Source organism: Calliphora vicina, chromosome 1 (assembly GCF_958450345.1).
Source record: "Calliphora vicina chromosome 1, idCalVici1.1, whole genome shotgun sequence".
NCBI classification, from domain to species: Eukaryota; Metazoa; Arthropoda; class Insecta; order Diptera; family Calliphoridae; genus Calliphora; species Calliphora vicina.
Window position 1 is genome coordinate 39,920,844 of NC_088780.1, and position 12,721 is coordinate 39,933,564.

A 12,721-nucleotide genomic window follows, 5' to 3' on the forward strand; every position below is an offset into this window, starting at 1 on the left:
TCGTTAATGTAACTTCGTAACAATATTTACAAATTATTTATTAAATAATTTTTTTATATTTTATGTTTTAAAATACTTACCCCCATTAACACAAACAGCCCAATTAAGAATAAAAAATTCCGCGGGAGTTTGTTCCCCGGGAGTTTTTTTCCCATGGAATTTGAATAGGAAAAATGAGAAAAGGGAAAAAACTCCCGGGGAATTTTTTTCATAATTGGGCTGAAAGTCTGGTTTTGTGTTATGTAACTAATAGTTATAATGTCATTTTGTATGTAAACAGGGTTGTTACTCCCTAATTCGATTCGAAAGGAAATCTTTTCGAATTACAATGTATTTAGCACACATTTTCGTTTTCGGATTGAGTTACGCAGTAACCCCCCAGTAAAACTATGTAGTAAAAAATATTGTGTTAACGAACACACTTAATATTTATTATACAATTTATTCCAATTATGAATTTCTTTTTTCTGTGGTGAGAAGTTTGAAATTGTATGCATGGTAAACAATTTTTTTCAACATATATCGCATAAAATATTCACCAAAGTATTCACTCAAATCTGAAATCTCTCATTTTTTAAAAGATGCACCATATATTGTAATTTATTAAATTTTTATTTTATTTTAAAAATTTTGATTAATAAATTAACTAATACCAGCTACAAAATTCGTAGGAGAGGTAATACTACATTATAAAGCACTACAACTGAAAAATTAAATATTACTTAAGGTAGTATGTATGTTCAGTTCACTTTGCTCAAATATTTGAAAATTTATTTATTTTATAAATAACGTTTTTATTTAGAAAAATTCATAGTAAACTATTTGACATTGTTAGCACTTACAAAAGTGCATTTATTTATTTGAACAATGTGAACGTACCTTTAGTAGTATATAAATAAATAAAAAGTGGCAGTATTTAAACAATTTCATAAAATGTTTCTACATTCCTGATATTTTAAAAATTCATTTTAGTATTATTGATCCTTCAACTGTTGTATTAATTTTTCGATTTTCTCATTATTTAAACGATAATAATGCCATTCCTCAGATTCGGTTAAATCGATGGCACCTAATTTCTTATAGAATTTCGTGGCGGGATTGGACGCTAAAACATGAAAATCTAAACGTTTGCATTTAAATTCATTAGCTTTGGCCGCAACTTCGCAGAATATTCGTGCACCTGCACCAATGCCACGATAGGCTGGACGAACATAAATATCTTCAAGGAAGTATGTTCTACCTTGCCAGGTTGAGTAGCCAAAGAAACATATGGCATAGCCAATAATAGTGCTGGAAAAAAAAGAAAAATAATTTTAGTACTTTCAAATAAAAATGTTTAATATGTAAACAGCAACAATTTCGTAATGACTTTCAATTACTTTTTAATGACTACAACATATCGCCTGCATTACTTAGCTGTAGTCTAATAATGACATGCTGATATATATGTAAGTATGTTCTTATTTATTCGACATTTACATAAGCAAAATGTAAATGCAATTAATTGTAATCTGTCATACTTAATATTGTTAGGTTTTTACCTTTTAGAAATGGTGGTTTATTTTCTTTTAAATAAACCTAATTATTTTGATTGCAAATAAAAGTAGTTTAAAATTGTTACAACTTTCTATTTATTTAAATTTACATTATAACGTACACTGGTAATGCAGTTGATGTTACTTCTAACAGCGCCTATGATCAACTAACATACTGCAACCTGTGTCTACTATTTATATACACAGTGCCATCTTCCAGCAATTTCATGAATTATCTATATAACGGATAAAACTAGAATGTTCTATTTATAGAGCTTTTAGCAGCTATAATGTTAATAACAGCGTGTTATCAACATTGTTGATAAGTAGAAGTTTCGAGCACCGGAAATGTTTATAAACATGATGAATGTTGCAAGCAGTGCACAGTGGTTTAGAAACTTTTCTTTTTGAAAATAATTTGATAACTATTGGAGATATTGTTATGAAATTTCATATGGTTTGAGCTTAGGTGTTTTCGAGTTGATTTACGGTTGTTTAGCTTCCTAGCGCTAATGGTGTAACAGATTTTGCACGCATTATATGAAAATACGTACACATTTGTCAAAGGGGGCAAGGTTTGTGGAACTTCTGGGGAGTAAATAAATGCATTTTATATAAGTATTTGATATTGTTGAAAACATTATGACTTGAGGATTGATAATTTAGTAAAACTAAACAATTTTATACAATTTTGGGACTTCATTTAATATGGTGATTTTCCACGAATAAAAATATAATATTTGAATTAATGTAAAATTTTAACAATTAAAGATATCATAACAAAATTTGGCACCAATATAGACTCAAATGTCCCTTAATCTATGGCATTAGAATATTGACATTCTTTAGTTTTAAACACCGAAATTCCTAAAAAGAGGAAAATGTGTTCCAAAAGCTGAGTTTTTTTTTTAGAAAAGTGCCTACTGTGACGTTATTTACCGTATGATAGTAAAAACACTTAGTAAGTATTGAAGAAACATATGGGGATTACTAATATGGAGTATTTTCGTGGATCGGTGCTTTGCCTTTTTAGAATTTTTTACTCAAACCGAATTTGTTTAAAATTGGCCAAGTTTGGATAGGTCTAGGGATCATATAAAAATTCTATATAGTCCAAAAGAAAATTGTTTTCTATAAAAGAAAAAAAATATGGGCTTTTCTGGGAAAAAACGTAAAAAACTTTGGATGGGTATAACTTTTTAAAGGGAAGAGATATAGCTGATATTTTAAAAATAAATATCGACCCTCCGTAGGCCCGCCATATCTAAAAAAGCATAAAAAGAAATAAATCAATAAACCTGAATATCTCTTCAAATAATAGAGATAGCTCTTCTCATGGTCTTTTTATATTAAAGCTCATTCGGTTCATAAATGGATTCTTGGCGATTTTTTAAAAAAAAATTTTACCCGAGGTGACCAACTTTAAGGGGCTACGTACTTGCCCTCATTAGCGCTAGGAAGCTGAACAAACGTAAAACACGAAAACACCTCAGCTCAAACCATGTGAAATTTCGTAACAATATCTCCAATAGTTCCCAAGATACCGAATTATTTCCAAAAAAAAAAGTTTCTAAACCACTGAATATGAATTTATCGGTCTGTAACCACTGCAAGTTACAGACCGTTAAATTCATATCTTTAATGCAACCTAGTAACAATATAATTCACATTTATTTAAAAATATTTTATGCAAAACTTTGTAATGGCTTGGAATTTCTGAACAACTTACTTTTTAATAACTACTTCATACTTTCTGCATTACTTAGAAGTAGTTTAGTAATGTCTGACATATGTATGTATAATCTTATATATGTATAAGTATGTATGTATTTGTTTACGAAATTCAGAATTAATAAAAAATTCATTCAATCTTTGAATGAGTACATTTTTGTTAATTAAAATCTAATACAAATTGATTTAAAATGTTTTTTTTTTTTAATAATTTCTGTATGTGAGTATAACTTTAGGTTAAAACACAACTAGACATTGTGATAATGGGGATTAGAAATGAAAAAAAAAATTTAACACAATTTGTAATGAATAGTAAGTCCTTATTTGTAAGCGAACTTGGTAATGAATTATTCAATTCACTATTTGTAAGCGAATGAGGTAATGGCCTTATTAAAGTGCCTATCTGTAAGCGTTTGTGTGTACTTGCCTCCAATTTAAAATGCCAATGTATAAGTGTTATTGTAGTAGTTACTTGTAGCTAGTTACTTTGGTGATGCCAAAGTAATTACTTAACTTCTTATTTGTAAGGATTTCTGGCAAGTTGTTGTCTTTAAAGAGTAGATTTGAAATGTTAACGTGTTAGTATGAATGTAATGAATTTTTTTGCCAAGTATTTAGTAACTTGGACATTTTGACTTTCCATTGAGAACATGACATAAAAAATATTTATTTTAATATTATGTAAATTTATATGTATGTATATGAGACTTACGTTTGATTTTCTTCAATTATTTCCAAAACATAAATGTGACAACATTCACGACTACCAGTGAGTCCAGAATCCCGTAAAAGATCTGTAAATAATAAATTATATACAATATGTATCATATCATAAGGACCTATACTTCTAAAATATTTGAATACAAATTAATAAAATTGCTATTTTTATTAAACTAATTTTATTTTATTAACTTTTGATATTGTAAAATAAAATTTGTACTATGAATAAAAGCTTTACCCATAAGCTTTTATTCATAAACAGTTCTTATTTAAATTTATCAAAGGTTTATGAAACAAATTGTAGATTTAACCCTTTAATGCATGAATTTTACTTTTTGTTTTCTACGAAGTACCAAATATTTATTTAATTTTTATTTATTATATTTCCTATAGCTTTAGTTTGATTTAGAAAACCGTTAAAATGTTCCAAAGGGAGCAAGGTTTGTGAAGCTTCTGAAAATTAAATATACGCTTTTTATATATGTATGTAAGTATTTGATGATATTGGTGAAAAATTGTAGGACGTAATTTACATCAAAAACTAAAAAAATTAAAATATGTTGATTTTCCATGAAAAATATAAATCAAAATTTCCTTGTATAATTGGCATTATAATTTTTGAAATTTTTTATTTTAAAATACTGAAATTCCTAAAACGGGGAAATGTGTTCCAAAAACTGAGTTTTTTTTTAGAAACGTGCCTACTGTGACGTTATTTACCGTGTGATAGTAAAAAAAACTTTGTATTTATTTAAATAACATATAGGGTTATACAAATATGGAGATTTTTCGAGGATCGCTGATTTGCGTTTTTAGAATTTTTACTCAAACCTAAAATTTTTCTTGAAAATTGGACAAGTTTGGATAGGTCTGGGAGGTACTAGTCTGCTTAAGTGAGACAAATTTTACTTTACACGCTTTTGCATTATGTGCTCTTTCCGGCTCATATAAAAATTGTATATAGTCCTGAAGAAAATTTTTTTCTACAAAAGTAAGTACAAAAGTAGATACATTTTTAGGAAAAATCTTAAAAAATATATCCATTTTTCATGTTCCAACATTGAAAGCGTGTAACTTTTTATAGGGACGAATTTTTTTTTTGTTTTTTCAATTTTTTTAAATATTTAGCGGAAAAAAACTTTTGGTGAAAAAAAAAACTCGGGTTAAAAAATATTTTTTCCAAATTTTGACCCATTGTAGGTCCAACATACTATGGTCTTATATACGTCATTGCAAAGGTCTTTGAAATATCTACCATTAGATATCCATATTGTCTTTATTAATGACTTAGTAATCCAGATATAGGTAAACAAATAATTCAAAAATCGAGGTTGTCCTGGTTTTTTTCTTATATCTCAGCCATTTGTAGACCGATTTTCACGATTTTAAATAGCCGGGAGAATGTAAGTTATTTGGGGGCTTCGGAAAGTTGATTTCAACAGACAGACGGACATGGCTTAATCAACTCCGCTACCTATAAGGATCCAGAACATATATATTTTATAGGGTCGGATACGAAAAATGTAGAAATTACAAACGGAACGACAAACTTATATATACCCTTCTCACGAAGGTGAAGGGTATAATAAATTAACTATCTCTTCAACTAAAAGAGATAACTTACACGTAAGCGTATTTTTTATATATGTATCTTCTCAAGGACTATTTATATTTGAAATTTCAGCTCATTTGGAACGTAAATGATTTTTAAGAGATTTTTTTTAAAAAAATGTGACCCGATGTGACCAACTTTGAGGGGCCACGCACTGGCTCTCTTTACCTCTAAGAAGCAGAACTATTATAAATCAATTCGAAAACACCTCAGCTCCAACCATGTGAAATTTCGTAACAATATCTCAAACAGTTCCAGAGATACAGATTTTTTTAAAAAAAAAAACATTGTACAACCAAGTACATATTTAATAAAAAGTATTAAGATTTCATTTTCGAAAAAAACTTTATTGATTTTTGGTTTAATTTAGTATTAAAAAAATCCCGGGAATAAATAGATTTTATAATATTCTCCTGGGAAGGGAAAAAGTCCAGGAAATTAGGAAGCCTACACTAGTCCTAAATTATTTTTGGAAACATCCTACATATGTTTATTTTGAGAGGACTAACAAAATCACTATTTTAATTTCAATACGATTCGCAATAATGTATTTGTAATTTTAAATGTTTGTCCTTGACTTTATATTTCAAGTTTTATCATGCCTTGAAATGTTTCTCAATCAATATCACACAAATTTTACAAAATCACTATGGTATAGGGTATAATATGGTCGGTTTTTACCATCTTTACATTTATCTATTATGTATTTGTTTTGTTTATTTTGTTATCATTTTTGTTTATAACTTACCTTCTTCAGTTTGGTTTGATTTACCAATTCCATCATGTAAATTTGCCAGTTCCTAAATGAGTATATATAAAGATTAAACCTTAACCTTGACATTACATTTACGATATATGTACATACATAGTTGAATATATAATAATATTCCTACCTGAATCATATCTTTCACTATTTTAATATCATTTATTTCAGCTTTCCGAAAATGAAATTGCTTCTTTGTTGTCATGCTTTCTTTTGTTGATTATTTAATAACACCTTCAACAAAATCTGAGTGTCAACTAATTCGTTTTAATAATGTTCTACGGAATTTCCCCTAAAAAAACGCACTAATAAAAACAATTACACTTATCATTTTGATTTAAGTGGCGGTCTATACAAAAGAGATGAGCATTGTGGTACGATTGTGCCGTTTTTATCGAGATTTAAATATGCTATTTTGGTACACTTTTTATATTTTTTGAATATCATAATACATATCGCTCTTGTAATAAGAGCAAAATAAATCAAAAAGAGTAGTATGGCAACAAGTGTCACTCACTTCGGAAAATAACGGACATTTAAGTTAAAAGATAAAACTGTCTGAAAAATGGTGTATGTTTGTAGTATTAAGTACTCGCAAATGAAATATATATGTACATTAACCTTGCAAATAATATTGGACTACTTGATCCATTTTAGATGAAATGGTGTAAAAATGGATTAATTACGACATGGTTCAATGTAATGCTGTCATGAAAATTAATCCACTGGGTTGGTCCATGGAGTAGTTTTAAGATAATTCCGCTGAGTTTTATGGTTAAATGTTAAATATACCATGTTTTTTCAACACATTTGGATTACCTTTGGACTAGTCCTAGTCCCTTATGGGCTATATTTTACATGCGTGTATAGACTAGTCGTATTATTTGCATGACGGTTATTTTTTTGACAAAAAGCTTCAACTGTTCAAATCAATCTGATAGGTCTGTAAGAAATGGCTGATATTCTCGTACATACATACTTTCTTTTTCAAACATTTTGATAATAATTATACCCTTCACCACAACAAGTGGTGAATGAGGGTATATATAAGTTTGTCATTCCGTGTGTAACATTGAGAAATATTCATCTGAGACAAAACAAAGTATATATTTTCTTGATCCTTATGAAATTCTAAGTCGATTGAGCCATGTCCGTCTGTGTAAAACTCGCTCACGTCCAAAAATTAAAATCAGCAAAATCGGTTCAGTAGAATCGGAGCTATGAACCAAAATGTGAGACAACCTAAAAAAAATTTACAATTTTCACATATTTTTGGTTATTTGTTTACACACGTTATTTTTATAATAAAACTAGTTGGCCGCCCCGGCTTCGCCCGGTAGCATTTACTTATGTTAGTTCTTCAAGTTTCTCCAACCCACACACACCTGCCCGTTCTTATTTAATTGCAAATAAAATATCTAAATTTGTACTGCATACTTTAGGGAGCTTTTTTATTACAGTTGACTGGACTCAACAAATTTCCGAGTTTTACCCGAAATTTTTTAATTTTTTTTCTTTACAAACCATCTCCTGAAAATTTCGAATCGAATAAAAAAAAATCAGTCAAATCGCTCCAGCCGTTCTCACGTGATGCCATTACATACATGGACCATTTCATTTTTATATATATAGACGACTAACTCTGGTGAAAACTATAAGAATCGGTTCATGATTTTTCCTAGCCCCCATACAAATTTCTTCCCGAAATATGGTTCTATGGTCTATAAATGCCATCAGAATTGCAGTATCCATACAAAATTCAGCAAAAATAAGTTTCGTGCTAAAAGAAATCACAACACTAAATTTTTTGTGGATATATATTTGACCATAGCCCTCTTATAAAGTTCACTTCCGAAAATCACTTTCGTCATAAATAATCCCCATATATACCAAAATCGATATACCTAATTCTATGATGATCGGCCAATAATTGGTTATAGCTCCCATATTAGTTTTTTTAATAAAAAAAATTATTCACTTCCTTAAATATAGTACTGGTACATTTAAAATCGCATTTATGTACTAAATAGAAAATGACAAACCCATCACTGCTATTAAACACTATAATTGTCAGGTTGTTCAAGAAGTGTATTAAAAATACGCCAACATTACAACACTATAACGGCGCAAATCTGAGGGATTTTAAAATAAAAACATTAAAGTGGCATTTTGTAGGTCCAAATTTTAACTTGTACATCGTTTTGAGATAATAATCCAATTTACCGATTTTCTGTTACCACCCGATTTCCTTAATATACTTTTCAGATTTTTCTAGATTTTACAAATCTAATACTTTCGCACATCTAGTTATTAAAGAACTAACTCCATTTCTAAAAGTAGTTCTTGGGTAACTACGTGAACTTAAAATAGTATTTCTGCTGATATTTGTATCGCTAAAAATAATGGATCTTAAGGAGCAATATATTAGAATGTGTTTCAAATATTTATGTCTGTCCATCTGCTGGTTGGTTGTCTAAGAAAACCTATTGTGTTGTTTAATATTATTTGGAACATGTCATTATTTTGGAACAAGGCCTTTTAACACATATCCGTTTTCAGAATATGTTTCCAAAGTAGTCTAAAACGTATCCAACTTAGTTAGGGTTGAATTTAACATGCTTAGTTCTTGTTTGAGAATACAGTAGACCCCGTTTAATTACCCCATTCCCCCATATTTACCTGGAATTTGACATTTATTTTGCATTAATCAGGGTTTAATATAAATGTTTTAAAATGAGAATTTTAACTGGATAATTTTATATTTTCTATTATTAATATATACATATCTATGTATATAAATTATATATTTTGATTTAAAACTTTTTACTGATTCAACCTATTTTGATTATTTTTGATTGTGTTTTAAAAGTTTTACTAACATGTTTTTTGTTTGTACCGTAATTTCATCCCCTTATTCCTTCCCTCTAGGTTATATCTTGCCTTCAACAGGCAGATGGACATATCTTGAACGTTTTATAATTGTATAAGAATCCAGTCTATATATACACATTTGTGGGTCTATGACCAATATTTAGATGTGTTACAAACAGAATGACAAAAAGGTATTCCGGTTTTTTTTTGTCTCCTAATAATACGACATACTAAAGTGCAAATATGAAAGATAAGAGAACAAGTATAAACAGATAAAAAGAACAATTTGTTATGCATTAAATTAAAGCAAGATACTTACTTTAAAAGGGGGTTTCGCTCATATTTTCTCCAAAAATAATTGGCCTGTTGTCAATTCAAATTTTAAAGTTGTTGTATACGTTGATGGAAAGGCAGTTCATTATACTTACATTTCATTTTATATGCGTATATTCATAGTCTATATATAGAAATTATTATCAAAGTCGACTGATACTAATCGGTCAACCCATTTTCTTTTCGGACGTAGTTTTAGGGCCGATGAATACATTATAAAAATACAGAGGGTTCGGCCGACTGTTCAAGACAAAGACTTCGGTCATCTGCATCCGAACGTATTATCATAGCTGTTCGTAATTCGTTATATATAAACTGTATTAACTATTAAATCAATAAAGAAAGATATTATCGAATCCAGAAAGGGTAAATCAATTGCTTTATCTCTTAAGGTTTATGGATTCGTAAGTCTACCCTGGACTCGACTGAACTACTTCGGCCGACGACAATACCGCGTTAAATATATAGAACTGTTTATCCGATATATAGCTAAAAATATTTCCATAAATTCTCATAAATACCTATCGAAATACATATGTACCTATTTCAACCCGCATGAACAGTCTTATCTAGAATTTCATAGTGGTATTAAGGAGCCACTTTTAAAGAAAATTCAGTTTTTAAAACGTAAAAAAATGATGAAATAAATAATACATAACCAAAGTTACATTTTCACTCTAACTATGAAATAAATTTGAAAGTTAATTTTTGTTAAAGTCGACTTTATTTTAAAATAGAACATTTGTTTTTTTCACACCATAAGAAGTATTATAAAAAAAAACTTTCAAAACTTTTTCCAACACATACATTCAAATAAATGAAAATATTTTTCAATGAATGTAAATAAAAACAAGTAAGAGATTATATACCCTTCACCAAATGATACTTCAAAATACAAATTTTAAATATTTTTAGGTAAACAAATTTTTTTTTGATTTTTTGGAAAAACAATTTTTTCGAATTGTTATTTTAATTTTTTTTAAATTAAAATTTTTTTTTTTTTTAATTTTAAAATTTTTTTTTTGTTTTTTTTTTCGATTTTGACCCATTGTAGGTCCAACTTACTATGGTTGCAAAGGTCTTTGAAATATCTATCATTAGATATCCATATTGTCTATATTAATGACTTAGTAATCCAGATATACATATGTAGGCCAAAAAAAGGTAAAAATCGAGGTTCTTCTTGAAAGCATGTCTGACAGAATTATTGAAGATTTGGATCCCGAAGATATCTGGGGTCTTCAGAAAATTGATTTCAACAGACATACAGACGGATATGGCTTAATCGACTCCGCTATCTATAAGGATCCAGAATATATATACTTTATAGGGTCGGGAAATTATATTGTGGAAATTACAAACGGAATGACAAACTTAAATACATATATCCTTCTCACAAAAGTGAAGGGTATAAAAAAGAAATTTCCAAAAATTAAAAAAACAAATTGTACATAAAAGTCCAAACAAAAAGCTTTTTTTAAATAATAAAACAACATTTTAAATTATAAAATTTGTTTTATTAAAATTACAAATTTCATTTAAAGTTTTTATAAAATAAATGAATACAATATATGTATGTAAGTAATTTACTTTTTAAATGCTTGTTTAAATACCTACAAAAATATTAATTTATAGGTAATTATTCCTTTTTCATTTGATCGACCAAATTTTTAATATCTTTCTCGTATAAACGATAAAAATGCCATTCTTCGGCTTCCGTTAAATCGGTGGCACCTAATTTCTTATAGAACTTCGAAGCGGGATTCCAAGATAACACATGAAAATCAACACGTTTACAATTATATTCATTAGCTTTGGCAGCAACTTCAGAGAATATACGAGCGCCAGCACCAATGCCACGATATGCGGGGCGAACATAAATATCTTCAAGGAAATACGATTTACCTTGCCAGGTGGAGTAGTTGTAGAAGCAAATAGCATAGCCGATCACGGTACTGCAAGTGAAAAAAAAATAATCAGAAATCTATGATTTAAAAAATAATACAGTAGGGTACATATAAAATCATTAATGTCACGTTTAAAACTCTTATTTGGTACGAGTACATTTCCACTCTTGTTTTGATTTTAAATTTTAAAAATGCTGCCTATCTTAAGTAGACTTTTATTGATCAATATCAAATACATAATATTCGTATTTGTAAAATGTCCCTTCTTATCTTAACATGATTACCAAGCATACACTTCAATGTTAAAAATCAATATTTTTTTGTTTTGTAAATTTTTGTTTTCCAAAATAAATATTTGAGAAATTTGTGGAAATTATTTCTTTTTCTTATTTGCTTAATGCATATAGAATTTATATTAAATATGTATGTATGTATACTTTGTGACAATATTTTACAAAATACTTACGTTTTTTGTTCTTCAACTAAATCCAAAACATAAATATGACAATACTCTTGACCGCCATCAAGACCAGAATCGCGTATAAGATCTAGAAGTTAAAATTGTTTATTAAATTTTTTTGTTTTTGTTTTATTTTTGTTGTAAATTTCGAAAAATTTTAGATAAAGATCCATATCTATTTTGACAACTTAACCTACCTTGTTCCGTTAATTGAGGTCCATCGCTCATTTTTTCAAAATCTGCCAATTCCTATAAAAATGTAAATCAATATAATAATTTCTTTCAGTATTTACGCGTATATAATCAGCTGTTTTAATGGCATGCCATCGCCTTCTTATTAGAATATTTGTATGAAACGCCAATTTCATATAATAAATCAATACGATTCCTTACATACCTGTATCATTTCTTTTACAATTTTAATATCATTTAGTTGGGCTTTGCGAAAATTAAATTGTTTTTTTGTAGCCATGTTTTTAAATATTTTGAAAAAATAAACACTTATTTACTCAAACACCTGGTTATTGTAAATGCGAACGATCAAACATCAACTAATTTAGTTTAATATAAACGCTCTCCATTTAATTTATCAGCAAAAAAATTAACTAACGCTAAACTAAAATACGATATTCTCATTCTCTTGTGAATTGTTTTGTGTTCAGAACATTTTGTTCTGTATGTTTTTAATACGATCAGTTCGATTGTTCTCTTATCTTTCATTTTCGCACTTTAATAAGAGAAAACGAAGAAATAAACATAATACAAATATAGTCAATTGTCTAATACCCT

The 12,721-nt window shown here is 28.4% G+C and overlaps 2 protein-coding genes across 2 annotated transcripts; both read right to left on the reverse strand.

Annotated features, from left to right (window-relative positions):
- Positions 1-863: 863 nt before the first annotated feature.
- LOC135948955 (thialysine N-epsilon-acetyltransferase-like) lies at positions 864-6,656 on the reverse strand. Its single transcript, XM_065498406.1, has 4 exons — positions 6,492-6,656; positions 6,347-6,398; positions 3,979-4,060; positions 864-1,290 (listed from the first exon to the last, which is right to left on the reverse strand). Exons 1-4 carry the CDS (start codon positions 6,564-6,566, stop codon positions 975-977), a joined length of 525 nt encoding a protein of 174 aa, XP_065354478.1. The 5' UTR covers positions 6,567-6,656; the 3' UTR covers positions 864-974.
- A 4,404-nt stretch (positions 6,657-11,060) lies between these two features.
- Positions 11,061-12,472, reverse strand: LOC135948956 (thialysine N-epsilon-acetyltransferase-like). Its single transcript, XM_065498407.1, has 4 exons — positions 12,330-12,472; positions 12,130-12,181; positions 11,939-12,020; positions 11,061-11,520 (listed from the first exon to the last, which is right to left on the reverse strand). The coding sequence occupies exons 1-4, from the start codon at positions 12,402-12,404 to the stop codon at positions 11,205-11,207; spliced, it is 525 nt and encodes a 174-aa protein (XP_065354479.1). The 5' UTR covers positions 12,405-12,472; the 3' UTR covers positions 11,061-11,204.
- Positions 12,473-12,721: the final 249 nt, after the last annotated feature.